The sequence below is a fragment of the Thermobia domestica genome, chromosome 18 (assembly GCF_964235325.1).
Source record: "Thermobia domestica chromosome 18, izTheDome1.hap1.1, whole genome shotgun sequence".
NCBI lineage: Eukaryota > Metazoa > Arthropoda > Insecta > Zygentoma > Lepismatidae > Thermobia > Thermobia domestica.
Window position 1 is genome coordinate 122,253,805 of NC_137471.1, and position 27,185 is coordinate 122,280,989.

At 36.8% G+C, this 27,185-nt stretch overlaps 1 protein-coding gene across 1 annotated transcript in view; it reads left to right on the forward strand.

Annotated features, from left to right (window-relative positions):
- LOC145675533 (heterochromatin-stabilizing protein CFDP1-like) overlaps nucleotides 1-27,185 on the forward strand; it is a 67,602-nt gene that overhangs the window by 6,033 nt on the left and 34,384 nt on the right. The window contains exons 2-4 of the mRNA XM_081746020.1: nucleotides 8,493-8,572; nucleotides 17,900-18,032; nucleotides 26,354-26,478. Coding sequence (XP_081602146.1) covers nucleotides 8,512-8,572; nucleotides 17,900-18,032; nucleotides 26,354-26,478 — 319 coding nt within the window. The 5' untranslated portion in view covers nucleotides 8,493-8,511. The remainder of the gene's footprint in view (nucleotides 1-8,492; nucleotides 8,573-17,899; nucleotides 18,033-26,353; nucleotides 26,479-27,185) is intronic.

The following is a 27,185-nucleotide window of genomic DNA, read 5'->3' on the forward strand; positions in this document are numbered from 1 at the left end:
GTCATTATGTGTAAACTACCGTACAGGAAGCAGTTATACCCAATAACAACTCTCTCCCAAAGTTGTTTTGAGCCATATTGTAAATAGCGCTCCCTTCAGTACCTTCGGTGTCCTAACGCTCTTGCAAGTTGCTTACTTTCGCTTGCAGTAAGATTCCTAAGTTGCTTCGCAACAGTGTCGTCAGCGCCCTAGCCACCAGTGCTACTGTTCTTCCGGGGGATTAAGAAATAGAACATCGCCAATACTTTGGTGGTTTTTATGCTGTTATGAGTTTATGGTCCACATAAGACAACACACACTCATATATATAGGTATTATATTTACGCTCCGCTTTTGTTTATCTGCGCGTGAAAGATCCGAAATGACAAATATTTGCTGGTACGGCAAAACTGAAGCTGTTTGCATACATGAATGAACTCTTAAGTCATTTTATGGTTACCCCATGTTGTCAATATGTACGATCAGGCTGGAAAAAAATCATGATTTTTTTAAAAAAAATCATTTTTGTTGATTTTTTTTATTTAAATCGATTTTTTAAATTTAAATCAAATCTTTTTGCTCGTAAATTACAAGTCCCGAACTAAAGAAAAGACATTAGGAATTAGTATTAAATGCTAATTATGCCATTTAAGTGAAAGTATTATGGTTGAATTTTGAATTAATTCCCAATTGTTAACCTATATCAATCCCAAACAATGTTTCTTAACCTTTTTAAATTATGGCTTTTAAAAAGGTAAATTATAGACTTTCAGTCAACCAGCTACATCATCCCTATTTATCCTAGGATTATGGTTCATACCTCATTCTCTTCAGAGTAGAACAGCCTTGAAACGGCAACATTCACATTTCCCTATCACGTCCCTGAAATGGGAAATTTTGAGAGAAAATAGGATTTTTCTGATTTTTTTTTTAAAATTTTAATCCCTTCTGGACTCCCTTGTGTTAACGAACATATCTCAAAATCAACTAAGGGGTGTACTAAATGTGTGTATAAAATTTCAAGCTATCTTGAATAGTAACGGCGGGGAAAATATTTAACAATGAGCTAAGAACATCCCCACAATGCCCCAGATAACCTGCATGTAATATAAAAATTTCCTCAGACATCCCTATTTATCCGAGGGTCGTGATTTGTACATTATTCTCTTCAGAATAAACAAGATTTTCAATCGTACCATTTAAATGTCTTCATTGTGTGTCTCGGGCGGAAAAATCACGAAAAAAGGGATTTTCTGTTAAAAATATCCTTTTTTACTTTCTACCCCTCTGGACCAACCCCCTGTTTTAAGGAAGAGATCTGAAACACTGAAATACTAAGGGGTGCATTGAATAAATGTGCAAAATTTCATTCTTCTAGGTGCAAAAGTAAGCCCGCGAAAAATAATATCCCGTATAAAACAGCAGGGTTGGCTGGTTTAAACCAAGGTTTAAACCAGCTGGTTTTTTCAAAAAAACCAACTGGTTTAAACCAAAAAACGAGAAATGTTCGTAAAAGTGTAAGTGTTTGTAAAATCTTGATGAACACACATTTGTGGGTTATCACGTTTCACTCCCATATATTATTCGTATTATATTCAGACCTAAATTCCCCATTCATTACTCAAAAAGATTATACTACAAAAGCAACTTCTTTTTTTTTTTTTTTTTTTTTTTTGTATAAGTTTATAAATGTTTGTTTTGTGATTTTTTTGTAGTTGTTGTTATTGTTATGTAATTGCAATCAAAGAAAAATTCTAAACATTGTTTCGTTTCAATGTTTACTACTGATAAAATACATCGCAATGCCGTACTTTTTGTGTGGGGGGGAGGGGGGTCATATAGACTCCACGAGAGGCATTTAGTGAAATGAGAAGTATCTTTGGTATCTATTTTATGTATAAATGAGTCTGAGCCAAAGTGGACTCAAATAATACGTATCTCTATTCACTTTTCTTACTGATATGCAAATTAAGTCGTTGTATTTCTCTGATTTGGACCAATAAAAGTCGTTGTTAACTAACTTGAACTAAATTAGTTCTTCTGTACTCCGTAGTACTTTGAAATTGTCCACATGTGATTCTGTATAATGGTTTCACTTGTGCAACTGTTTATCTTTTTGTCCTACTGAAATGACTCTTGACAGTTATATTAAGAAGCATGTAAAGATCAGTACAACGTATTTTTATCAGAATTCCTTCGTGAGTGAGTCGGCAGACATATCGCATTTGTGACCAATTAGTCCTGGTTCCGAGTTCAAATGAAGGACAATTTCTCTCGGATGTAACTCGAGAAGCAGTTTTTATTCCGCTTTGAGCTTATGTGACCCCTTCCAGCATAGCCCGGCTGTTGCATAATAACATCAAGGCGAAGCAAACTTATTTCTGTCCATATATGATATGAATATATAAAGCAAATTATTTAAACCAAATAAACCTGGTTTAAACCAAAAAAAACCGGTTTTATTGGTTTTTTTAATAAAAACCATGGTTTTTGCCAACCCTGTAAAACAGGATCTCAGGTAACAGTTTCCTGAAACATCCCTATTTATCCTAGGATCATGGTTCGTACATCATTCTCTTCAGAATAGAACAGTCTTTCAAACTGTACAAATCATATGTTTCCATCTGAATCGCGAAAAAAGCTATTTTGTTAAAAATGTTTTTTTTTTTTTTTTAATACTTTTTCCCTCTGGACCACCCTGTTTTCACGCAGAGATCTGAAAACATCTGAAAAATACTAAGGGGTGCACTGAACGAAAAAATAATAATAATAGGCATAACAAAAATATCTTTTTAAATTTATGATATCGTACACTATGTCTCGACGCAGAAAGGCGTAAAAGCATATGTAACATGTTCTACAATGCCTCCAGTCTTGAACAAAAAAAACGAAGTAAAAAGGTTATTGGTACTTTTTTATTCGAATAATGAAGATTCGATTTTTAATAGAATAAAAATAGGTAATATAATTTAAAAGGTTAAGCATTAAGGAAAAAGTTTAGCAACGTTTATCAAAGTGACATTTTTTTTTTTTTTTTTTCACAAAAGTTACTGATATTTGGTAGGGGCATATTTTTTTAAAAAATGGAACTAGCTTGAGGTACGAAATACATAAATTTCGCCTAAAGTTATAATTCTTTAAAAGAAATCGGAGAAGGGATAGGACCCCTCTAAATACGCCCTATTATCTGGGAACAAACAAGCAGACGCGCACACAAAAGAATTTTCGTCTTAAATGTCGATGGTGATTTCCCCGTTGCAATAGTTAACGATTTAAAAATCCAAACCCATTGTTACGAAGAGAAGAAAAAAGCAGGATTGCTCAGATACCCGTTCAAAACGGTATTTTCCCTGATTATCCTGAGCATGACACTTGTTTTCATATTATGCTGTACATACTGTACATTTGAGTCTCATGGTATTATGATTATTAATTTCCGTAACCGAAATAACAGAACAGAAACGGGATTTTACTTATTTTCACTTTAAATTATTTTATTTTGGAATTTGATTTAAATCAACGATTTGTATTTAAAAAATCAAGTGATTTAAATCGTGTTTTAAATCAATCCACCCTGTGTACGATATATTTATCTAAACTGGAAAGTCATTCATCTAAAAAAAAAAAAAAAAAAAAAAAAAAATTCCAGTACGCAAAATTCTCCCTTCTTTTGTTATCAATTTTCCATGTTACACTACGATGAAACGTTGGAACGAAGTCCGGATCGAAAGCTAATTTGACGAAATGTACACTATGCACTTTTAGACATGGCCTTAGTTGTAGTTGACATTTTTAATTTCAGCATTTATTCTGAAGTTACTCGTCCGCTTAGTTTTCGACAAAAAGCGTAATAACAGCTACGAAAATTAAAAATCATTAATTTTCATGGCATTCGTGCTGTATCGCCGGACCAATTTCAAAATCGAAAGAAAGTATTAAAATGTACTGCATTCATCGTATTTGGTTGGATTACATTACGTTACATTAGGGGTGCAGTTTTTTCACTATACGGATCCATAGTATAAATAGAAGTAGGAGTAGTAGTAGTAGGAACGGGTGGGTTCTGTTCTTGACATAAAATGGGCAAATTTTTTGTACATTTTACAATGTGTGTCACAGCCTTGACATACACGAGCCATTTTGACACTGCCTTTCGCGCCACTATATCATAACAAGTATACCTCTCCGCGAAATAGTCCATTCGCCTCCATACAGCGCCATTACTTCATCAAAAGCAACCACTTCCTTAACTTTTATTATCCCTCTTACCTGACTTTCACTCATTCTTCCTCACAAACAAATAAATTTTTCAGTTGACCCGGTAAATTTCCTAAAATTCCTCCTTCGATACTTCGATTTAAGTTTCACGTCCCAGGAATATGTCGGCGAGGCTAAAGGTAACTGTGATGACGAGTAAAACCTGTCTCAGACGGGACTGAAGTAAGGATGCGATTTACGATCTTACTTAACGATCGTGTGAGAAGTAATTTGTCCTTAGTCCAGGTTGAAATTTTCTGCTGTTCTTATTAGTTTCTATTTTCTCCTGGACATGCATACAACTACCAATCAGAAAAGAGTAGCGCCCGACGACATTCAACTTTATTTCTCGCTGTCATTTTGAAACAATGGTGCCTGGACATAAGAAGCATTAATGGAATTAATACGAGTCATGCGATCTTTATGTATATATAACATGAAGCACTATTTATATTATTTTTAAAAAATGCATGAATACACGCCTTAGAGAAGTTATGCATAAAATAAGTGTTCGCCTGAACACTAGAGGTGTGAACAAACGTAATTACATCTTCTAAAAGAATAAAAGTTGGTGATTTAAGTATATTGTGCAAGTTGTATACCAAAAGATAATATAATATGTTAAAAGAAAAAAAAAGCGTGCAGGTTTACCTTTGGCGCACCACTTGAAATAATTGTTCAAAGATTAGAATTATTTCACTAATTTCCTTCCTGTTGTTTACTAAAGGATTTCCGACATGAAAATATCTCACATGGTATAGTTAAAATTCAAGGGGGGCAAAATAAGCTATTGTTGAAAAATTAAATTCTTGTACGATTTGCGTATAAATACAGCGTCCGGATATATGAAAAAAACACAAAACAATCCTCTGCTGGCCAGTAAAAAGTACGAATGCCATCTGATCGAGTTAGGAGAGGCGAAGCTCGTAGGCCCAAGTATTAGCGAGCAGATACTTCCGAAGGGAGCAGGTGCGTCAGCGAAGGTAGTGAAGACGAGTGGGATTTTGGCAATGATACGAGTTTAAATAGCATTTTTCGTGGTTTCATACTAATTGAGTTCCACTTGTAAACATAAAATACAACTTCTGTACAAAAAATACACCGCCGGTGGAAAATAGTTTCTAATACAATCATCTTTCATTTGCACTAACTTATTTTATCCATAGTAAAATACAGGTATAATCCGCATCTCAGGAGGTTGCAAGTCTACGGAATTCGGTCTTCGCGACCCTTCCAGCTGAGTTTCTCCACCCACTCCCGGCTGTGAAGATTTTTTTCAGGGTGGCCAGTCTTATATATACGAACACACGACTAACTCTATTTCTTGAAATGGAAGGGTCTTGGAGAAAAAGAAGCAAAGTGTGTAGTGTTAGGTGTGTGCATTGTCCATTCTCAACATGGCACTTGACACAATCTGTTTCACATTTATCACATGGCTACTGGTTCACATATGTGAAGAATACTCTCATTTCACGATAATTTAGAACTTGTTTTAAGTCCTCCCAGTGAACTTTTTTAAGTGTGTATCCATTCGTGCTTCAAGATAAAAGATTATCTTGTCCCTTATTGACAATTCATCCGTAAAAAGTATCCTACAATATAGAAAAACTAAGAATACTAACTGCAACTTTTTCGTTTCACCTGACCGAGATCCCGCCTCTATGTTGGATACCAAATGCCCAAACTCTTCCTGTTTTCCTTTTTCATATCAGACAAATACTGGGACCGGCACTTAGAAAAGCTTGAGCTACTTTCTTCCTCATTTTATGTCATAAAATGTAAGCAGGTATTTGGACTTGAGATAAAAGTATACGTGCAAGATGCCAACAAAGGAAATAATGTGAAGTCTAGTCTAGTGGCATTTTGATGTTGTTCAACGAACGCAAGTTTTCTCACCTTTCTACATACGAACGTATACATAAGAATATTAATTAATAATAATGTCGTCAGCTAAATCTATTATCCATAAAAGCATTATGACGCAATTGAAATAGATAAATACAAAACATTTTCTAAACCCCCCCCCCCCCCAAAAAAAAAGTATGTCTTGATTCCGGTCGTGTGGTAAGAAAGTTCTTTAGAGAACTCTTTTTATTGCACTTATTAGACATAGCTGTCCGTCAGGTCGTTGCACGGGTTTTGCTCTATCGTAAGTTCCTCTTAGTTATTTGATACTTATCCTAGGGGGTCTAGGGGGGCCGGCCCCCTAAAATGTTCACGGTAGGTTTGCAAATTAACTATAATATGGTTGGATCGGGCCTCCCTAATTTCTACCGCCCCCTACATTTTTGGACTAGCTACCGGTCTGGCCTTTCCCTTTAGTTACGATTTAGTCTAGAGTTGAAGTACTCTTTCGTTTTGTGTGAGCCACAAATTGAAACAACATAAACAAAAAAAGATTAACTCGAAAAAGTTTTCTAATTACTTTTCGTTAATCATCAACAAAGCACCATTCCATAATTGAAAAAAGTAGTGTATATTATATTTAAGATAAAGAGGCATATATTTAAAATATGATGGCTGAAATTAAAGAAAGAATATTTTTATTGCTGCGGGTGGGGTGGTTATAATGTATGTAATTGCTTTGATTGTATTCCATTCTTAATCTTTCTTTGTTCATCCTTTAAAAAGTGAGCATTTTTAAAAAGTACTCTTAATTTGTCATTTATTTCCTATATCCGAATGTTAGTAAATATATAGTTTGTACGTTAAAGGGCATATATTTAGAGTATGAACAGAAATATAATTTGATTGTTACCTTTCTGTTTCTGCTCGAGTTTTTTAATTTCTGTTTTCACTAATCTTTTAGAATGTTTCTTTCCGTTTATTACTAAATTCTACTGCTTATTTGTATGCCTGATAAGTATTTCTATTAATATGTATATAATTTTAATCAGTCTGAAATTTGTTCAGATTCCGAGTCAAATCTGATCAATTGCTCCTAAATTTGTCCTTAATAGCCAAGCATAACTGCAACTGAAATGAATAATTTTGGGTCAAATCGCTCACGTTCGTAAGTTGTTGGATAGTTCTTTCATAACTGTAATTACAAGTATTTCGATCCGATACTAAAAAAGAAAGGAGGTTATATTTTAACTTTGAGTAACCATTGGCAATTAGTTATTCAAATTTTGTTAACAAAATAATTATATATAAAAAAAAAAAAGAGTTTCGAAAAACTTCCTTTAAAAACTGTGGGCAGCTGTTAGACGATAAGAAAAAGATTTGTTGACAATTTCCTGTTTTGACCAATCAAAAGCAAACATTTGCATTCATATTTCAACTACATCCTATATTATTTATCCTAGTAACTACCCTTTCAGTTTTGTGTAAATTATCCCCATATTTGCATTTCCATCATTAATGTTCTTAAGTGCTGTAAAAAAGTTTTGGGAATTATAAAAGTAACAGTTAATTCCTTTAGGTAATAAACCATGATGATATTCTTCTTCAGGAAGAAAGCTACGAAATTAACAAACGGGTAATCACCAAGAAGAACAGTAATCACAGATCCTGTCAAATTTTTAAGTTTGAAACTACTTTAAACCAAAATATAAGAGATAATAATAATAATAATAATAAGTTGTTTGAGTCGATAATGAATGCTAGCTGCAAGGAGTATAAATTCAATGGTGATGCGAGGTAAATTGATTTATAATTTTATTTTCTGGCTATGGAAGTATCGAGACTGAAAGATGTATCAAATAATTTGTATTTACTTTTTCAAGCAATCTCTCCAGATTTTCCCTGTAGTCTAATAAATTAAACTCAGTAATAGTAGTCCAAAATTTTCGTCTGTTGTTTCATTACCAGAAAAAGACATTTCTGTCCTGAAGACAAACCTAGATAAAGCATGCTTTCAGGAAGCAGAGGCTGAAAAGAGTTATGGGTTGCTTAGATGTTTGCATTTTCCAGATTTCAGTGAATTTTTAATGACCTGATCACTGGATTGGTTTGTTAATATTCCTGCTAGCTTGCCTATAAGCTGTTGGAGAAAACAACGATGACATGAGAACATTGAAACAGGAGGTAAGATCAGTTGGCGTACCATAATGTATTGCAGAATTCATGTGTTTGATACTCGAATTATATTAAGCACCTTAGCTTTAAAAAGTTGTACTGTAACCAGAAGTATGTTAATCGTGTAAGAAAACTGTTTCCACTAGTTCAGGGGGTAAATATTCACTTTTAAATTGTTACGTAACATTAGATAAATATGAATAAAACATTAAAGCTATATTTCTCTTTCTGTTTAGGACTGAAGATTGACATAAAATGAATGCAGCTGACCTGCCTTCAGACAGTGATTCTAGCGATGCAGATTACGTTCCTTCTGGTAAGCATAGAAAATTTTATGTACTACTCGTAAGTACTAGTGCCTTAGAGGCACATCTTTCAGTGGTAGAATTTTCGCCATTTATACAGTGTCAGGGAATGTGGTACATTTTTTTCTGACTGTTTAATACCGAACAGTTCCCTCCTCACCAATTCTTACCGTTTGACTAAGAGAAAAAACCAGCACGAATTTCCGAAATATCACCGAAATTAAAAAAGAAATAAAAAGTTCTGAATTTGAAGATACGTATCCAAATATTAATCAGTTTTATTCAGTACTTATGCGATTAACTTCTGTTCCTACATAGTGCGATTCAGTAGTTCGTTTGCAACGTTTGGTAGGTAGACCTATGCACAAGAAAGAAAGAAAGAAAAAAAAGCTTATTTAACAAACGTCAAAGGAAGTCATACCTGTAATTTCCAAGAAATACAATTCCCATGCACAATTGTCCAAGTCATTTAGAGCTCTAGGACAATTGTGCATGGGATTCCTCAAAGGAAGTAAGGGATTCGCGAAGATTGTATGAAAGAAAAGTAGGTCCAAATGAGCATGTATGGGAAGATTGGCCAGCATGGGAACCTGCTTCGAGTGAGGGATATCGATATTTTGCGCAGACGAAAGCTAATACAATACAGAATTACTTTATACATTATGCGATGCGTGTTGCATTCAACAGTACAGAAGGTCGTTTTACATCCATGGCAACGAAGCTTGATCTCACTTCACTTTAAGAAAAACTATGACGCCACCAGCGATTGTATTCCACGTGATTCACCTGTCTTGCAGGACTGGCCCTGCATCGAACTTTCCATTTCAGGAGACTGCGTTGAAGAGCACTTTGGTCCAAACGATCCCATTCCTCCCGACGAGCTTTCAAAAGACCCTCAATTGTATGGGGATGTCTGCTTCCCAGGGCCCCTTTCACAACGGAAACCCACAAAAATCCATGGGAGAGATATCGGAGGATTTAACAGGGATGTATGTAAAGTGTATCGCATGAATACCCGTTTCGCGTGCCGTCCGATCCATGTATGCCTGCATGGCCTTTGCCGTATGACTGGATGTCTTGTTCTGGTGAATGACAACACAAGATGTGCCGCTGCCATAGAGAGAAGGAATATCATGTCTGTAGAGTGGCTCTAAAATATTCTGGGTAATAGGCAGCATTGATTTTAGCCTTTTTTTCTTTTCCTCTACTTTTCTAATCTGCGCAATAAAAAATTGGCCTTATAGCAGTAACCACCAACAACACATATGGAAAACTTTCAGGACATTCTCGTACCCAGTCAGATCGACCTCTGGAATCACATTGATGCCCTTCGACAAATAGAAGGCTTTCGTCTTGCACTGTTTAATTATCTGCCTATAATTATAACCATGTCGGAAAGGGCGTAGATGTGCCCCTCCCAGAAGACTGGGAATTTTGGTGCTATATAACCACTCACACACACACACAATCTGTCGTTTTTGCAAGTCAATACACAATACTTTCCCACTACTAGCTATATATGCTCTCTGCTGTGAACACATGTTGCTTCGTGGTGTTCGAAATCGTTACCATGAGTGTGAAACGACCTTCTGTACCTTGTAGTTTGCAAGTAGGGGACTTGAAAAAGTACTAATACATGGTCGTTACAATTGGGAAATAACGTCATTGCTTAGTAAAATAGTGGTCATTCATAGTGTAAACGCTTGCAGCGTTGACGTAGCCAGAGGAGGTTACTTAGATCGTTTGAGGCTTCTGCAATAGAAGTTAGTTAAGCAGAATTTTAGTAAATGTAAAGAATGATGCCCCTCTCCCTGGCACACTGTTCAAACACAAGCAAATTTGTGAAAAGAAAGAATTGAATTTCTGGTAGATCATTGCATGTGGATATGCCACATGTGTAACCAAAAAAAAAATGAAATTAAATCTTTGTTTTACGTCTCACAGTTATGCCGATTAGGCTAAAGGATACGGTGATGATGAGTAATGAATGAAATGGTGGAATGAAGAAAGTGCGAGGAAACGGGAGAACCCCGAGGAAACCCACGCACACAAAGTTCACTTAGCAGGAGCTGGAATCGAATCCGGGACCCCAAGCACTAGAGGTAAACGCTCTACCACAGCCACAGCTGCCCCGATGTGAAACCAAACTCCTCTGCACTTCTCTTCCTTCAATAACATGGCGTAACAAAAATATTGGAAATCTATATTGGAATAGATACATATATCTCATTCATTAACCCAGGCTTCACGTTTCCAATAATGCGTCGGATAGCAGTGGAAAAATTACCATAATATCGGTTATGGATAATATATAGATAGATAGATAGATAGATATAGTCTAGCCATAAATACTGTCACAAACTTTTGGCTTTGACTGTAGAACCTGTTGTGCAGGTGGCAAGGTACAATTTAGCTCAAGGTCCGCCCAGGCCAGTGTGTGTCGAAACTGCTGAAACATCTGAAAATCAACAAAAGATTTGTTTACCAGACAATCCAGCGGTTTACTGAGACCGGCAATGTACGTGACCGCCCAAGGGATGGTCGTTCTCGCAGTGTGAGAACAGTGGCAGCTGTTAAAGCAGTGACTGCTCATGTGCGGCGAAATCCACTCCGGAAGCAGATCATGGCACGGGAGCTTAACATGGCCCCAAGATCAATGTCCAGGTTACTTTCTGAAAACATGAAGGTAAGAGCTTATCGGCGGAGCACGGGGCATTTCTTGACACCACAGCTGAAGCAGCAAAGGAAACTAAAAGCAAGACAGCTCCTACAGAGTACGCCAACAATGGACATCGGCAAATCCTCTTTACCGACGAGAAAATCTTTACCATTGAAGAGAGCTATAACTGCCAAAATGATAGGATATATGCGGCAAGCTCTCGAGAAGCTCGTGGGAGAGTTCCTAAGGTTCAGAGAGATCACCACCCCTCCTTAGTCATGGTTTGGTGGGGGGTGAGCTATGAAGGCCACACCAGACTTCACTTTTGTGAGCAAGGTGTAAAAACAAGTGCGAGGATATATGTGGAAACTGTTCTGGAGCCTATTGTGAAGGACTTGAGTGACACCATGTTTAACAATGATCACTGGACCTTCCAGCAGGATTCTACGCCAGCTCATAAGACAAGGATGACACAACAGTGGTTGGAGGCCAATGTACCAGATTTCATCTCCAGTGCTGAGTGGCCTTCTGGTAGCCCCGATTTAAACCCTCTGGACTACAAACTGTGGGCAGTGTTAGAAGATACGGTCTGCAAGAAAAGACATCCTTCACTTGAAAGTTTGAAGCGTTCCTTGGTGGCAGCAGTGGCGGATTTTCCGATTGATACTCTCCGTACTGCAATAGATGACTGGCCCAAGAGACTCAAAGCCTGTGTGCGTGCCAATGGTGGACATTTTGAAATTTGATAGGTGCCAATTGTAAAGAATGTATGTGTTATAACGGTTTGGGTACAAAACCTCGTGGCGACATCCTCGCCTGGCCAAAATCTCGCCAGGCTAAAACCTCGCGGCACAAAATCTCGCCAGGCCAAAACCTCGCCTGTCCAAAATCTCGCTGGGCCGAAACCTCGCCTTGCCAAAACCTCGCATCCCAAAATCTCGCCTGCCAAAACCACGCGGTCCTGATCCCTGGACACAGAATCTCGCCTGGTCTAAACTACGCGGGACGTGATCTTGCCTGGGAAGAAATGTCGTCAGTATAAAACCTCGTCCCGACGATTTCTTCGACGTAGAATACTCTATATATTGCTATATGTATATATTTTGTAATAACAAATAATTGCATTAAAATAATGACAAGAAAATATTCTAACGCGTGCTTTGAAATTCTGTATATATAAAAATGAATATTACTATGCTTGTGACATCATACCTCTTGAGCCATTCGACCGATCTTGATCAAATTTTCAACATAGATGAGGTTCGGGTCTGGGATGTTTTTGTAATTTCACTTTGACGGCATAATGAAGTGGAGGGGGAGATATATAAAAATAAGTAAAACTTAATAGCTCCTGAACCAAGAGAATAATCTCGATCGAATTTGCGAGACAGATCAGGTTACCTCCTGGGATGGTTTTTATCATTTCACTTTGACGGGAAGATGGAGGAAAAGGGGGAGACATACAGAAATACATAAAAATTAAATTGGCTGCGTTTGTGACTTAATAACTTGAACCACCCGACCTGTCTCGATCAAATTTTCAATATAGATGGAGTTTGAGCCTGGGATGGTTTTTATTTCAATTTTACGGTGACCTTAGGAAATTCTAACAAAACCGAATAATATTTATGAAAGTATGAAATAATATGTGAGTTTTTACTTCCCTCGATTATGGTCGGTTAAAGGAGATGTAGATGATCAGGATGAAGGAAATAATGGAATGAAGAAAGTGGGAAAAAAACGGGAATACCCCAAGAAAGCCCACACACATGATGTTTTATTATTATTATTATTATTATTTGCAATATGGAATTGCATATTAAGAAACTCATTGGGTAAATTTTAAGAAAAGGTTTCATTCCCCAAAATTTTTGGCCAAGCGAGATTTTGGTTCGCGATATTTCGACCAGGCGAGATTTTGGCTCACGGGGTTTTGGCCTGGCGAGATTTTGTCCCGCGAGGTTTTGGGCGGCGATGTTTCGGCCGCGAGATTTTGTCCGTATCCCGGTTATAACATATTGAAAAATCTCAAACCGTATTTCATATATTCACAAAAAAGTGTGTGACAGAATTTATGACTAGTCTGTCTTTTGTGTGTATATATATATATATATATATATATATATATATATTTCCATGTAAACCCTCCTTAAACGGAATAATTATTCTCTTTTGGAGGTAGAGAGTTAAGTAAGTAAAAAAAAATAAATTCTATGCTTCACTGTAGTAAAATGCTGCAGTCAAATGAGATTAAGAACACATTTATGGTCCGAAAGTTTCCTTCTCTTTGGTTACATTTATTTTAAAGCAACACTAAAGTGGATAAATAGAGTCTAGAAGATTCTTCATTGAATTCATATGCTGTGGCCAAGTAACTAAATCACATTCTTCCCATCGCGTGTTTACATTTTCTGGTTCAGGTAATGATATGTGCCTCGAATACGAAACTAATGTGAATTCTAGTGTGAAACGATATGATCCTGTCTCATGTAGTCTTGGTGCTGAAAGAAAGCGTTAAACTACAATCCAATTATCTGCAAAGAATGCTAGTGAACTATAATTCCTACATCTATGACAGTGACTGTGAATAATTCTCAAGAGTTCACAAACTGATTATATTTGCATTTTGTTTTGTATACCTGTTTTCTGTTTACGTCCATATGCTACAAGAAACGTATCAAAATCCTACTACTTAAAGACATTTCCAAAATATTATTAAAGTTGAAATTACTATCGTTTTATTCTTCCACTTGGAGTTGATTTTGAGTTTAACGCCCCGTTCAGCAGCAGATATGGGCCTATTTATTAACGTGGAATTTAAAACCACATAAGCTCCCGTCGGGAACCGAACCCGGGTCTCACACGCTAAAAGCGCGTATCTTCCACTTGGAATCCAATTTGGGATCATGCCGAAACCTCGTCCTACTACATTTTAGGTACAGAAGGACACGTTTATCTGTACACCTATTTGGGTATTATTTATTCCTTGTAAATTTAAATAACACCATTTTCAATACCAGTAATATTCGAGTTAAATCATGCAGGTCATGCTCAAATTCTTTAAAAAAAAAAAAAAAAAAAAAAAAAGCCAGCAGTAAAGTACTAAAACTACCATATTCATACGGGAAAAAAGGTAGAAACACTGGGAGAAGTTACTGTTTAAAATGGAATTCAAAATTAGATTTGTATTCGAGGCATGTTTCACTATCGGGAATGGAACCTAGAATCACACGCGAAAAAAAGTGTGTTAGCTACTTAGCACAAATGAGCACATGGAATTTCAAAAACGAAACCTAAAATCTATCTATCGATGGGCGCAGCGACTCAGTGGTAGAGTTGCTTAGCTCGGCACGGGGTTTCTAGTTCGATCCCAACTCGCGCTAAGTAGTGGACAAATACCATGTATATATGTTTTATCAGATTCTCCCTTTTCTCTCACCATTCCATTCATTATCAACACCCCTTAGCCTTTTGCCTCATACTCGTGGGACGTTAAACTAAAATAGAAATATGTCCATCTAGTTTAACATTATGAAATTATGATCGTTTTTCTAGTGATACCCAAGGCACTTATTACTTAGCACAAGTACTAATCGTAGATGTCATTTCCAAAGAGCACCAGCTTTTTCACACAGAAAAAGTTCGTGATTCCAGACAGAACTGTTTTATATCGATGGTTTTAAATATGTGGCAGCTGCCATTAAAAACTTGGAATAACAACATTTAGATAAAGAACGATGTGCTATTGACTTTCGTGAAATAACAATTAGATGATTTTTGCCAAGGAAATGCTTTCTTCATTAGTCTTTGTAGATGTAGAAAGAACCTTCATAATCTATAAAGACGTTTTATAGTTGTTTTCAGTTACAGGTGAGGGAAATAGCACCTTTATTGCCGTTTTTTCGCCTTCTTTTAGCACTAGCCAGCAATACTAATAATAAAAATGTCAGGGGTTCCTAACCTGACCAAAAGTTGGGACTAAATGATTGGTGTAAATGGATATTGCACTGTATTGAAGATATTCTTGTTTGAGAACTCTTTAGCTAGTTGCACTTTCTAGTACATGCGTCATTACCATTTGACAAGTTTTAAAGCTCTTTCAAAAAAAAAGGAACCACTAATCGATGTGCTTCAGGAAGAGCTTGCACCCTTTGAAAGGTTTGTTAGGTCGCTTTATAACGTTAAAAGTCTGCTGAAGTATTTATTTAGATTAAATATCGAGTATTACATAATACTGAACTGGAAGGAAGATCGAAAGCAAGGAAGTTCTGGGAAAAGAAACTGAAATACAGTATGTTTTCTTGTGTGAAATGAGGTTTTCTCGAAGGCTATGCCTTTTGAAAACGACTGTTGACCAATCACGTTCTGAAAACCGCTTTAAGTCATCTTAACCATATGAATCATTCTCTTTCGCAGCCATTGCTTCACTGAGATGGGTGGAAGGTAGCCCCAAATAATAATAAAAAAAAACATAAGTTATTATTATTATTATTATTATTATTATTATTTCTTTGTTCTAAAAAGTAAAGAACAATGTAGAATCATCAAATGAGGAGGTATCAGTAAAGTTCCGTAGGTACTTCCAGAAAGAAAAGTGCCCAGAATTAGTAAGCTTTGGATAAACATAACAATTAATAATTCATCATACAAATTGCGGAATTACCTCACAGTTATTAAAACAGAGTCCAGGAATGTGTGTATAGTAGTGATCCTACTTTTTGACCAAAAAGTTCTACTTTTCGTACGTTTGAACCATTAAAAGTCGCTTGAATCTCTGTAATTTGTAAAAATGATCCAAGATTATGGATGTTTCACTGGAATAGTTTTTGTACTGTATATAAAATTATGGTAGAGTAACTTCCTGCGGGATCTCGAGTGGAATTTCCACCATCAACTATTTCCCTAGCTGCCAGATTTTATTATTATTATTACTTTATCGATATTTGGTATCCGCTGATTGTTATTTAAATAACAGTATAACTGTATGTGTTCTTACAATGTACTTAGTATGATTTTGGCAGCTTTCTGTTCCTGTACAGTTACTTTGTAGATACAGGGTGTACCAAAAAGGACTCTACAACTTTGGAAACTGATATTGATGTATTCATTTATCTTACAGACATAGTTTTGGTGTCATTTTGTTGCAAAATACATCAGGTTTTGACTCATGTAGTACACTAGTTCAGAAGCAAGCTGCCACAAGCGCTAACGGCAGTGGAGCACAGATGGCAGGCTGCCTTTACTTGTCCTGAGCGTGCTACCTGTGTGTTTTGCTTTGAAGAACTCAAGTCTGTGACAACAGTGCAAAGTAATTTTCGTACAAAGTATGGTAAAGGCCTATTATTTATCAGTAGCATAAATGTTTTATTAAAACCGGATTTTCGGTAAGACACAACAAATTTTCAGGTCTGAAGACGTCTGAAGATGTTGTTAGAGCAAGTGAGACAAAGCTTTGTGAACATCCTACAAATTCAACCCGGCGTCCCACACATGACAGTTTGGCGTGTGTTGAGAAAACGGTTGCATCTCAAACCATACAAATTACAAGTGGTTCAAGAATTAAAACACACTGATAGAATTGCTCGTAAGGAATTTTGTGTGGAATGGAGGGATGTTTGCCACATCACCGATGGAAGCCACATGTCTGTAGACTAAATATATAAACCAATATGAGTTTTCAAAGTCGTAAAATCCTTTTTGATACACTCTGTATTTCAGCAATATGTCTGTAAGTGAATATGTTCTTATAATACGGTAGTATTTATTTAATCTAATGATCCTTTCTCCCTTGCTTCTGCGCCATGCTTGGTGTCTTACAACATCTGCTACTAAACGTGTCTGTATTTTTTCGTGTTCATTAGTTTTTCTCACTCGGCATTTCATACGTTGGCAGTTGAGGCCGATATTTTTGTGGGCTACCACCTTTAAATATGTAATCTCTAATGGTTTATATTTTAATTTTCCAGTACTGTTATTACATTGATATATTTACATGCTAGTTTGAAGGACCTGTGTTTTAACCACAGGCTTTACCGTAATAATACCTGGAGCTTATAACCCCACCACTGTTACCCGTGCATCTTAAGTTTCTTCACTGAAATTCTAGCACTAAACAGTCGAATGATTGATCAGAGTACGTTTCGAAAAGATGTCAAAGTACTTCACCCAGTTCTCATTGGTTGGACAGATGCACGATGAACCCTCTGTTAAGCTCAAATGCAGCTCTCCCGCCTAGAGCGATCATCTAAAACCCATGCCACAAGTAGGGTAATGAGACACGCCCGTTGCGCGAAAGATCAAAGTCAATCTTCCAGTTATGTCTACTATTAGAAGGAACTCCCTTAGCGGGAATCTACAATGTGAGAGGCAAGCTCTCATCCCCCTTCGACACGAAATCCACCGAAATGTGCGATACATCTAGAATTTCAGAAGGAGCTTTTCATCCCTGTCCTACCTCAGATACGTTCAACATTCCGTGCTGAGGTATCACATACCGCCCCCTCTCTTTGACTTATTGATGCATGTTAGTCCTCAGTTTGGGAGATGGGACAGCCTTCTCCACCCTCGGAGGATCACATTATTTTATACATAGATATAAGAAAAAAGGAGTTCATTGTCTGAATGCGATAACCACTTTGTAACATCCTTTATTTATTTATTTATTTTAACATTACATTAGGTGCTGAAAGTGTGTCTGAAGTAGAATCAGAAGGTGATGACGAGGGAGGCGAAGGAAGTGAAGACAACGAAGAGACAGGGGAAGAGAAAAAACACGGTAAAAAACGAGGGAAAACGAAAGGTAGGAAGAAAAGGTAAGTGAGAGATTTATCTATTCTTTTTTTAATAAACATATTATTGTTAAGCTCGCTGAGGATACAAATAATTATCCTTAATCTTATTAATGCCCTTTGTTCACAGAAGTTATCCCTTCAGTATTTTGGCTGAAGTCCATCTTCATCTGTAAGAACGTTTCAGACACACTTCTCTGGTCTTTTAACATTGATAAATTTAAGTCTTTACTTGCCATGCCTTGCAAAACTTGAAACTTGTTCGTTACTTTGCAAACAAAACTGCTGTTGAGTTCAACCAAAATAATGAAAGAGTAAATTCTGCATATAAAGAACAGTTATTATTATTATTATTTCTTGAATTTATGTAACGTCTTTTTTATCAGGTGTCTTCGTACATGTCTATTTAAATATAAAAACATTTCTGGCTCTTGTAAACACCAAAATCCCGTTTTTATTGGTTGTATTAGTGCATAGTTGAACCGTATTTCAGCGTGATATCATACGAGGTTAAAGAGATACACGAGGGTGTACTATAATGATTTGTACTTTTATTTTTTCAGACATATTCATACAGGTTACACAGCAACTGATGAGTCCATCTTCTCAATATAATCTCTTTTTATCTTTATGCACTTTTACCAGCAGTGTCTGCTTCACAAGACCCTCCTGGAACCAATTGTTTGTAGTCCCAAGCACCCATGTTTGGAGAGCTTGTTCAGGTTCATAAGCTTCTTCAAACCTACGACCACACAGAGGTTTTTTTATTCCCCGAACAGGTGGTTATCGCAGGGAACCAAGTCCGAAGAGTAAGGAGGGTGTAGCAGCACCGTAAACCCTAGTTGATCAATAGCAGCAGTGGTTTCCCCGCTAGTGTAAGGACGTGCATTATCATGTTGCAAAAGCACTCTTTTCGCTCATTTTCCAGGCCGCTTCTTTTAAATGCCACGACGTAAGCGTCTGAGGGTCTCCATATATGCTGCACTGTTAGTCGTGGCTCCACCTTCTAGCCAGTCGATCAGGGGTGCTCACTTGCTTAATTTCCCATGCAGGTGCAGTCTGACTGTTTCAGCGGAAACATGTGACGTTTCTGCAAGTTCTTTGTATGTTAGACCACTGTCCTCCTCGATATCTGCTTTTGGTCGCCCATTGCGATGTTCATCCGAAAGGTTCACATCTCCCGAACGGAATTTCTAGAACCAGTTCCTGGCATATGCGACTACTTGATGCGGCAGCTGACTGTCCACTTTAAAGTCATACAACAACACAGGCGAATGAGCTATTTCGATACCTCCATTTCTCTTCGACACTGGACGAGCTATGACTGCTGTGTGTGCGCAACGTGCTTGTATTATTAAAGGTCGATGATCACACTATCTCCCGAACACTTGGCAGATATGTGCATCATTTTGTTTCCTCTCTATGAGCGCATGATTAATGGCAAAAAGGGCAAGAACTTTTTTGCTACCTTGTAACATGCTTAAGGATAAATTCTGGTGCGTAGTTTCCGAGAAAATAAACAAAAACGAACTTTTGTGGGGCTAAAAAGTATGTCATTCGTGCCCAATTATAATTTATAGTTCTGCTGGAACAGATTGTTAATAGACATATGTATATATATTAGACTGTTCCATAATTCGTGTAATTTTCTACAGCACTGGAAGAAGATGAAGTTTTCACACTATTAATGTGAAATTTGGCATTCTTATTGAAAAATGTCTGAATTTTTTAATTTCAAAGGTAAGTAAGAAAAAAAGTCATGGTTTAGCCCCTCTTTTGGTAGTGTAAACGCAAAAGTTCATATTCCTTATGGGAGAATCAATGTTAAATTTTGGAAGCAATTTTCTCCAATAACTATTGCTAAAGATTTTAAAGCAACTGTGTATTATTTGTTACAAAATACCATAACATTTATCCACAATGCTAATGCAGTCGTCTCAACCGTTATTTTGGGTAATGTTTCCCCTTTGGAGGGCATGGGGCGTGAAAAGGTGGTGGGTGGGGTGTTACCAAAATTCAAAATTTTATTTTGAGAATGCCAGTAAGCGTCAGATTAATCGCAAATATCACAGAACTAATATTCCGATGCTCCTTGCATGTGCCAGTGACTGATATGGGGCTACAGCCCCCTTCCTAAAATCGCATTAAAAATTCACCATAAATATCCTTAGCAGGGACATGCCGGAAGAAGCTATTTTTTAAATCAATTAATGTGAAATTTTCTTTCATTGTACTAAAAAGGTATGTATTGTTTAATATAAGATAATTTAAGAACTTGGTTAGAAAGATGGAGAAGGAGCTCATATGGAATGAGATTCGTGTCAAAGAACCTTTTCTGAAGAAAGTGAAGAAGTGACGGCTGTGTTAAAAGAGAGAATAGAAGACGGCATGCTTATTTTTACCAAAGATATTATAATGCAGAGACTATATATGCAAATGGAAGATGTATTTTCAATTAAAGGTACTGAATAGACTGGAAAGGAAAGGAAGGTCCGTTGGGTGGGGCAAGGAGGTTGGAACAGGATCTGGACAAAAAATTGGTAGTGATTGGTGATGTATCTGTTTCAGAAGAAGAAAAGAAATTATTAAGCTTCGGACATAAATTTAAAATCGAAGAGGACAGATTGAATGTGGAAGAAGTGATTTATTCTGTTGAACAAGCCATTAGCCAAGTTGAAGATAAGGAAAAGAGAGGCACAATTAGGAGAAAGGCTGTGGCAATAGTAAGGAAAAACATGAAGGAAGGAGTAAACCTTACGAAAGAAGAGAAGGTGACACTTAGAAAATTAGTAAAGAGAAAGAATATAATAGTGCAGCAAGCGGACAAAGGAGGTGCAGTGGTAGTGATGGAAAAGAAATGGTATGAGACAAAATTAGTGGACTTGTGTGATGGCATACGAAGTAATAGAAGGGAAAGAGTTAAGGAGAGAAATAAAAGGTAATTTTTCTTTAAAGAAAGGAGCTTACCAAGCATGTTTAAATGAAGAAGGAAGAATTTCAGTAATGAAAAGATTTCCGTAGATTCATAAATAACTGATAAAGCTGAGACCGGTACTTGACTGCAGAAGGAATTAATGTGAACCGCTGGAGGAGAAGGTCAAGAGGATAGCTGAAGTTTTGAGGAGAGAGCAGGAGAGTAATAGTGTTAAAAATTCTAGGGAACTGGAAAACATGGAACCTATTGAAGGTAGAACACTGTTGTTTAGTGTTGATGCGAAAGCAATGTTTCCAAGCTTAAAAAGGAAGTATATATTGAAAGCAGTGACAGAGGAGGTGGGAGGAAAGAAAATACATGGTTGGACTGCAGAAAAGCTCAAAGAAGCATTGAAGACAATATGGAGGAACAGTTTCTGCGTTATAAGAGAGAAGTTAGCAACGATCAAGAAGGGCCTGAGCATAGGATCTAGAATGAGTCCAGTGTGGGCGGAGATAGTGATGAACAGGTGGGAAAAGGAAGCCAAAAGGAAAGGAGGGAACAAGCTTATGTTCTTCAGTAGGTATGTTGATGGTAGGTTCTTCAGTAGGTTCTCGCACCATCTGACTTTCACCTAGTAATGCGACCGTGTTGCTGCCAACGAGGAAGAAATATGCCAAGGTGTTTCCTCTCGACGTTTCTCCCATTGTGCGCTTGTTTCAATGGATGCACAACCAACCCCTGTTTCCATGTCAAATTTTGCAAACGACCCCCATTGGAGATATTCACGATACGCCACTGGTGTCGCTACTATTTTTATTGCATTCTACCCATACGATTTTGTAGTTTAATTGTTTGTTTGACGGCTCTATTTGCATTATTAGCTGAGATAAAGGCCTGCTACGGGTAATCAGATACAAGTCTACAACAACGCCTCTAGCGGCTAAATGGGAAAGGATATGACAAAGTTTGTCCTCTAAAAGTTGCATGACATTTAATATCCTTTCGAACGATTCCAACAGTTATACCACTTTCCACTGCAAATTTTGAAGTTGCCCCTCGTTGGAGGTATTCACGAGACGCCACTGGTATCGCTATTATTTTTATTGCATTCTACATATACGATTTGGTCATGATTTTTTTTGTTTGTTTGTTTGTTTGAAGGCTCTGCGTGCAGTATTAGCTGCGATATAGGCCTGGTACGTTCTTATTGAATCACCCGGTATATATGTTAAAAGAAATTAGAAATTTTTCTTAACAATGAATATATGTCTGTTAAAGAATTTTAAAATTGTCATAACAATGACTATATAATACGCAATTCCATTTATTTTCGATAGTGTCTGAAGAAGGATATGTTAGATATCCGAAACTGTTACATTTATTATTTTATAATAAAACGGTGATTTGCTCAGCATTTGTATTTTAATGTAAGTTAATATAAGATGTTATTTTGGTGGCGCATCGCCTTAGGGGCACAGGGAGCGGAGCGTAAAATAGTGGATGTTTATAGAAATTCCAAATTTTACTTTGGAAGTGCCAATGAGCGTCAGGTTAATCATAAATTTCACAGAATTAATATTCCAATGCTCCTTGTATGTTACAGTGACTGATATCGGCTATAGTCCCCTTTCCAAAAATGACAAAAGTTCACCATAAATATCTTTAGCAGGAACATACGGGAAGAAAACTATTTTCTTGGAGGGGGACAATTAATGTGAAATTTGATGTTATTCTAGCAAAAAGTTATGTGATTTAATATAGCATGTTATTTTACTAACGCACTGCCTTAGGGGGGCACAGGGGCGAAACATAAGGTGATGGTGGTTTATAAAAATTCAAAATTTTATTCTTGAAATGGCAGTAATCGTCATATTAATCATAACTTCCACAGAATTTCCGATGTTCCTTGCATGCGCCAGTGACTGATATAGAGCTACAGCCCCCTTCCTAAAATCACATTAAAAATTCACCATAAATATCCTTAGCAGGAACATACCGGAAGAAGCTATTTTTTGGATCAATTAATGTGAAATTTGGTGTCATTGCAGTAAAAATGTATGGGTTTTAAAATCTGGAATTTTAGTTCGGTAACGCATCGTCTTAGCGGAGGGGGCACAGGGCGCATAGCGTAAGCATTTGAGTCTTTATAAAAATTGCAAATTTTATTCTGGAAATGTCAGTGAGCATCAGATAAATCACAAATGTCTTAGAGTTAATATTTCGATGCTCCTTATGTACCAATGATTGATACGGGGCTTACAGCTGCCTTCTAAAAATCACCAAAAAAAAATCACCATGCCTATCTTTAGCAGGGGCATGCCGGAAGAAGGTTTTGGTAACAGGGGACATAAGGTAATTTGGTGGCTTTGAAGGGCACAGGTGGCGGAGCAAAAAAAAAAATCTTTATTTTATTTTGGGAGTGCCAATGAGCATGAAATTGAGCACAAGACGTACATAATTAATGCTCCGATGCTATTTCCATGTACCAATGACATATGGAGCTACAGCCCCATTTGGAAAAAAAAAAATAGAAATTCATGGTTAATGTTCTTACGCAAGGATCTATTGGCAGAAGCTAAATATTTTTCATAATTAATGTGAAATAGGTGTTATTGTCGAAAATGTTCGTTTAGAAAAAAGCAGAAGCTAGAATAGGATAACACTCGTGTGGATCTTTTTAGGGGCGTGAACTCAAAATTTCGTTGGTTTAGTTGGAGTTTGTGTGAAATGTGTGAAGCAATTTTCCCTAATTATTTATAAGAATTTTGCTGTAAATTAGCAGTTTTAGTTAGCAAATACAATAACCCCCCCTCCCCCTGTTGCTCCTATTGCACCTATGATGGTACATGCGTCTCTAATTTTATCCACTCCACTCCACTCCTCCTTGTTAGGGGATAAAGGTAACAAGAAAAACTTTAACTTTTCTTTATTGGCTGAGCGTCAAAATAATCGGAAATATCACAAAAGTAATGCTCAGAAGCTACTACCATGTGTCAGTTGCCATTTTGGGGCCTTAGTTGCCACTCACTTGAAAAACTACACCACCTTCTGTTATTCTCTTCCATCCTCCTTTGGGTCTATTCAGAATGCAGGCTAAAAGAGATGTGTTTAAGAAGCATTGGAACACTCAACTTCCATGTCCGAATCATACGTTGGCGTCCCACTGTAAATTGATTTCAAGCAGTGTCAACTATCCTTTGTTTCGTAAAACATCCTCTAATTCCTGACTCAACTTTTTGTTCATCTGCACTGACAACAGTTTCAAACCTTTTGTTATCGCAACACATCAGCGATTTACGACTTACTGTTGACAGTTCAATAGGAGTTCGTGTCTGTAATCAACACTTGGGTTAGATCGACTTCTTCGCAAATGCACATTACATAGCACGTGAATCTAGGAGATAGAGTGGCTTAATTGTTTGTGAATTACTTGCCATTTCCACCATATTTTAAGTCAAATTTACATCGTTTAAATTTAGATGAAAGTGATGAATTATGGTTCGTGTAAGATAGAACACCACCGCATCGCTCAAACAGGACTACAAATCATTTAAGAGAAAAGTTTGGGAACGAGTTATTTCTATGAGGTCCAAGTGTCGAACGGCCACCAAGAAGTCCAGATCTTACACCATGCGATTTTTTCTTGTGGGGATTCCTAAAACAAATTGTCCATCAAAAATCATGTAACAATGTAGATGACTTAAAACAGAGAATTGTTAAGAGTGTATAGATGATTATATTCCAGCGATACCATAATAACAATACTATATGCATAATATGTTACACTCACAGAAAATATTTATTTACAGGAGATTCGAGATTTAAAAAAAAAAAAAAAAAAAAATCAAAACATTTTTCTGCAATAATGACAAATTATATATTAATTATAAGACACAATAAGCTTCTTCCTATATGTCGCTGCTAAGGATTTTTATTGTGAATTTTATGTGATTTTTGGAACAGGAGGCTCCAGCATCATATTAGTCACTGGGAGGGACATGCAAGAAGTATCGGAATACTAATTTTCTGACATTTGTCATTAATCCGACGCTCACTGGCATTTCCAGAATAACATTTGGATTTTTATAAACATGCAGCACCGTAAGGCTTCGCCCCCTGTGCCCCCCAAAGGCGGTGCGTTAACAAAATAACGGCATCTTAAAATCACATCTTTTTTAATACAATAATACCTACTTTCACAGTAATTGACCAAAAAAAAATAGCTTTTCCCCGTATGTCCCTGCGAAAAATATTTATGGTGAATTAATGTGATTTTTGGAAGGTGGCTGTAGCCCCCAGTCACTGACTCATGCAAGGAGCATCGGAATATTAATTCTGTGAAATTTATGATTAATATGACGCTCACTACCATTTCCAGAATAAAATTTGGAATTTTTATAAATATACTATCTTATCTTTCACCCTCTGTGCCCCCCTAAGGCGGTGTTACCAAAATAATTCCATATTTGAAAAATACATACCTTTTTACTGCAATAACGCCAAATTTCACATTAATTAGTTAAAAAAAAAGCTTCTTCCGGTATGTCACTGCTAAGAATATTTATGGTGAATTTTTAATGTGCATGAGCTGTATGCAAACGCGCCTTATCGTGGAGCAAGTCCACTGTCTTGCCTAACAGTTCAGACCTTTTGCGTTGAAAAATCTCTTCATTTTCCGGATTGATGCTTGATACACTGCAGCATTCGCTGTGTGATTACGGTATAAAAATCCACCGGGAGAACTCCATGGATATCCAAAATGCCCGTTGCCGTCCGTTTACCAGTGTGCTCGGTGATATTTTATGCTTTTTTTTTTTTTTTTTTTTTTTTTTTTTTTGTTGAAGATTTTGGATGCTTCCTTCTCATTGATTGCGCTTTTGGCCCCTAGCAATACTAGTACACCCATGTTTTGTCCTTAGTAATGATTTGGTTTAGGAAATCCTTTCCATTTTCATGAAAGCGGAGATGATGTAAGAGGGTTGCATCCATAGTGTTTTTTTCTTGGTAATCTGTCATTTGTCGCGTAACACCCTGAAGCACACTTCTATGTATCCTAAGTCTTTGTGAACTATGACTCACGTTGTGCCATGTGACAAATTAAACTGTACTTCCAACTCTGTCCGTGACACTTGGCAGTTCACCAATACAGCCTCTTGAATTGTAGAGAGTAGTTTGCTGTCGTACGAGGCTCCTTTGTGTATCTTGCACACTTACGCGACCCACAACACCATTTACGCAGATGTTGCACTGTCATTACGTTTACGCTTATTCCTTATGAATTTGTACAGGTTCTGCATAAAATATACATGTGGGAACCTTACTTTCTGATTTCTCGTGTATGTGTATATATAATGTGTGTGTGTAATCTGTTTTAAAATTTATGTGGTTTAGATAATTATGTAACAAATGCCTTGAATATTTTTCGTAGAAAGCGACATAAAGCGTCTGCAGTGAACGATGAGAACCTGTCAAAAGATGAGGAAGATCAGAAAGAAGAAGAGAAGCCTGTAAATGAAGAGGAGGAAAAGAAAAAGGCTGATTCACTTTGGGCAGGTTAGTGCATATAGCAGTTGTTTATGATTATTATTATTATTATTCGAATCATTTTAACAAGTAGTTCATATGTGTACTTACTAGATCTAAACTAGGATTCAGAATTTGATTCAGTTATATGAATCAGTATCTCTAATACATTAGTAAACGAAATAGAAATGTGTTGTTAGACCTCTCTCTCTCTCTCTCTCTATATATATATATATATATATATATATATAGCAGGTTAGTGCATATAGCAGTTATATATATATGTATATAAAGGGTGGTCCACCTACAATGCACGATGCTAATTGTAAATAAAACGCAAAGTTTTCAGAGAATAATCTTAATATTTTTTATTATGATAGAAGAATCTATGACAATTATGTGTGAAACAAAATATCGGCCAAATGCTCTCCACGGCTTCGGTGGCAGACTTCTATCCGATGGTCCATATTTTCAATGACTCTGAGACATAATTGAGGTTCAATATCATTAATGTGCCGAATTATCGCATCCTTTAGCTCTTGAATTGTTCTTGGCTTATTAACGTACACTTTTTCTTTTAAATATCCCCACAGAAAAAAATCCAATGGTGTCAAATCACATGATCGTGGCGGCCAGTTAACATCGCCACCACGTGAGACTACACGGCTATTGAATTTTTCTCGCAAAAGAGCCAATGTTTCGTTGGCTGTGTGGCACGTGGCACCACCCTGTTGGAA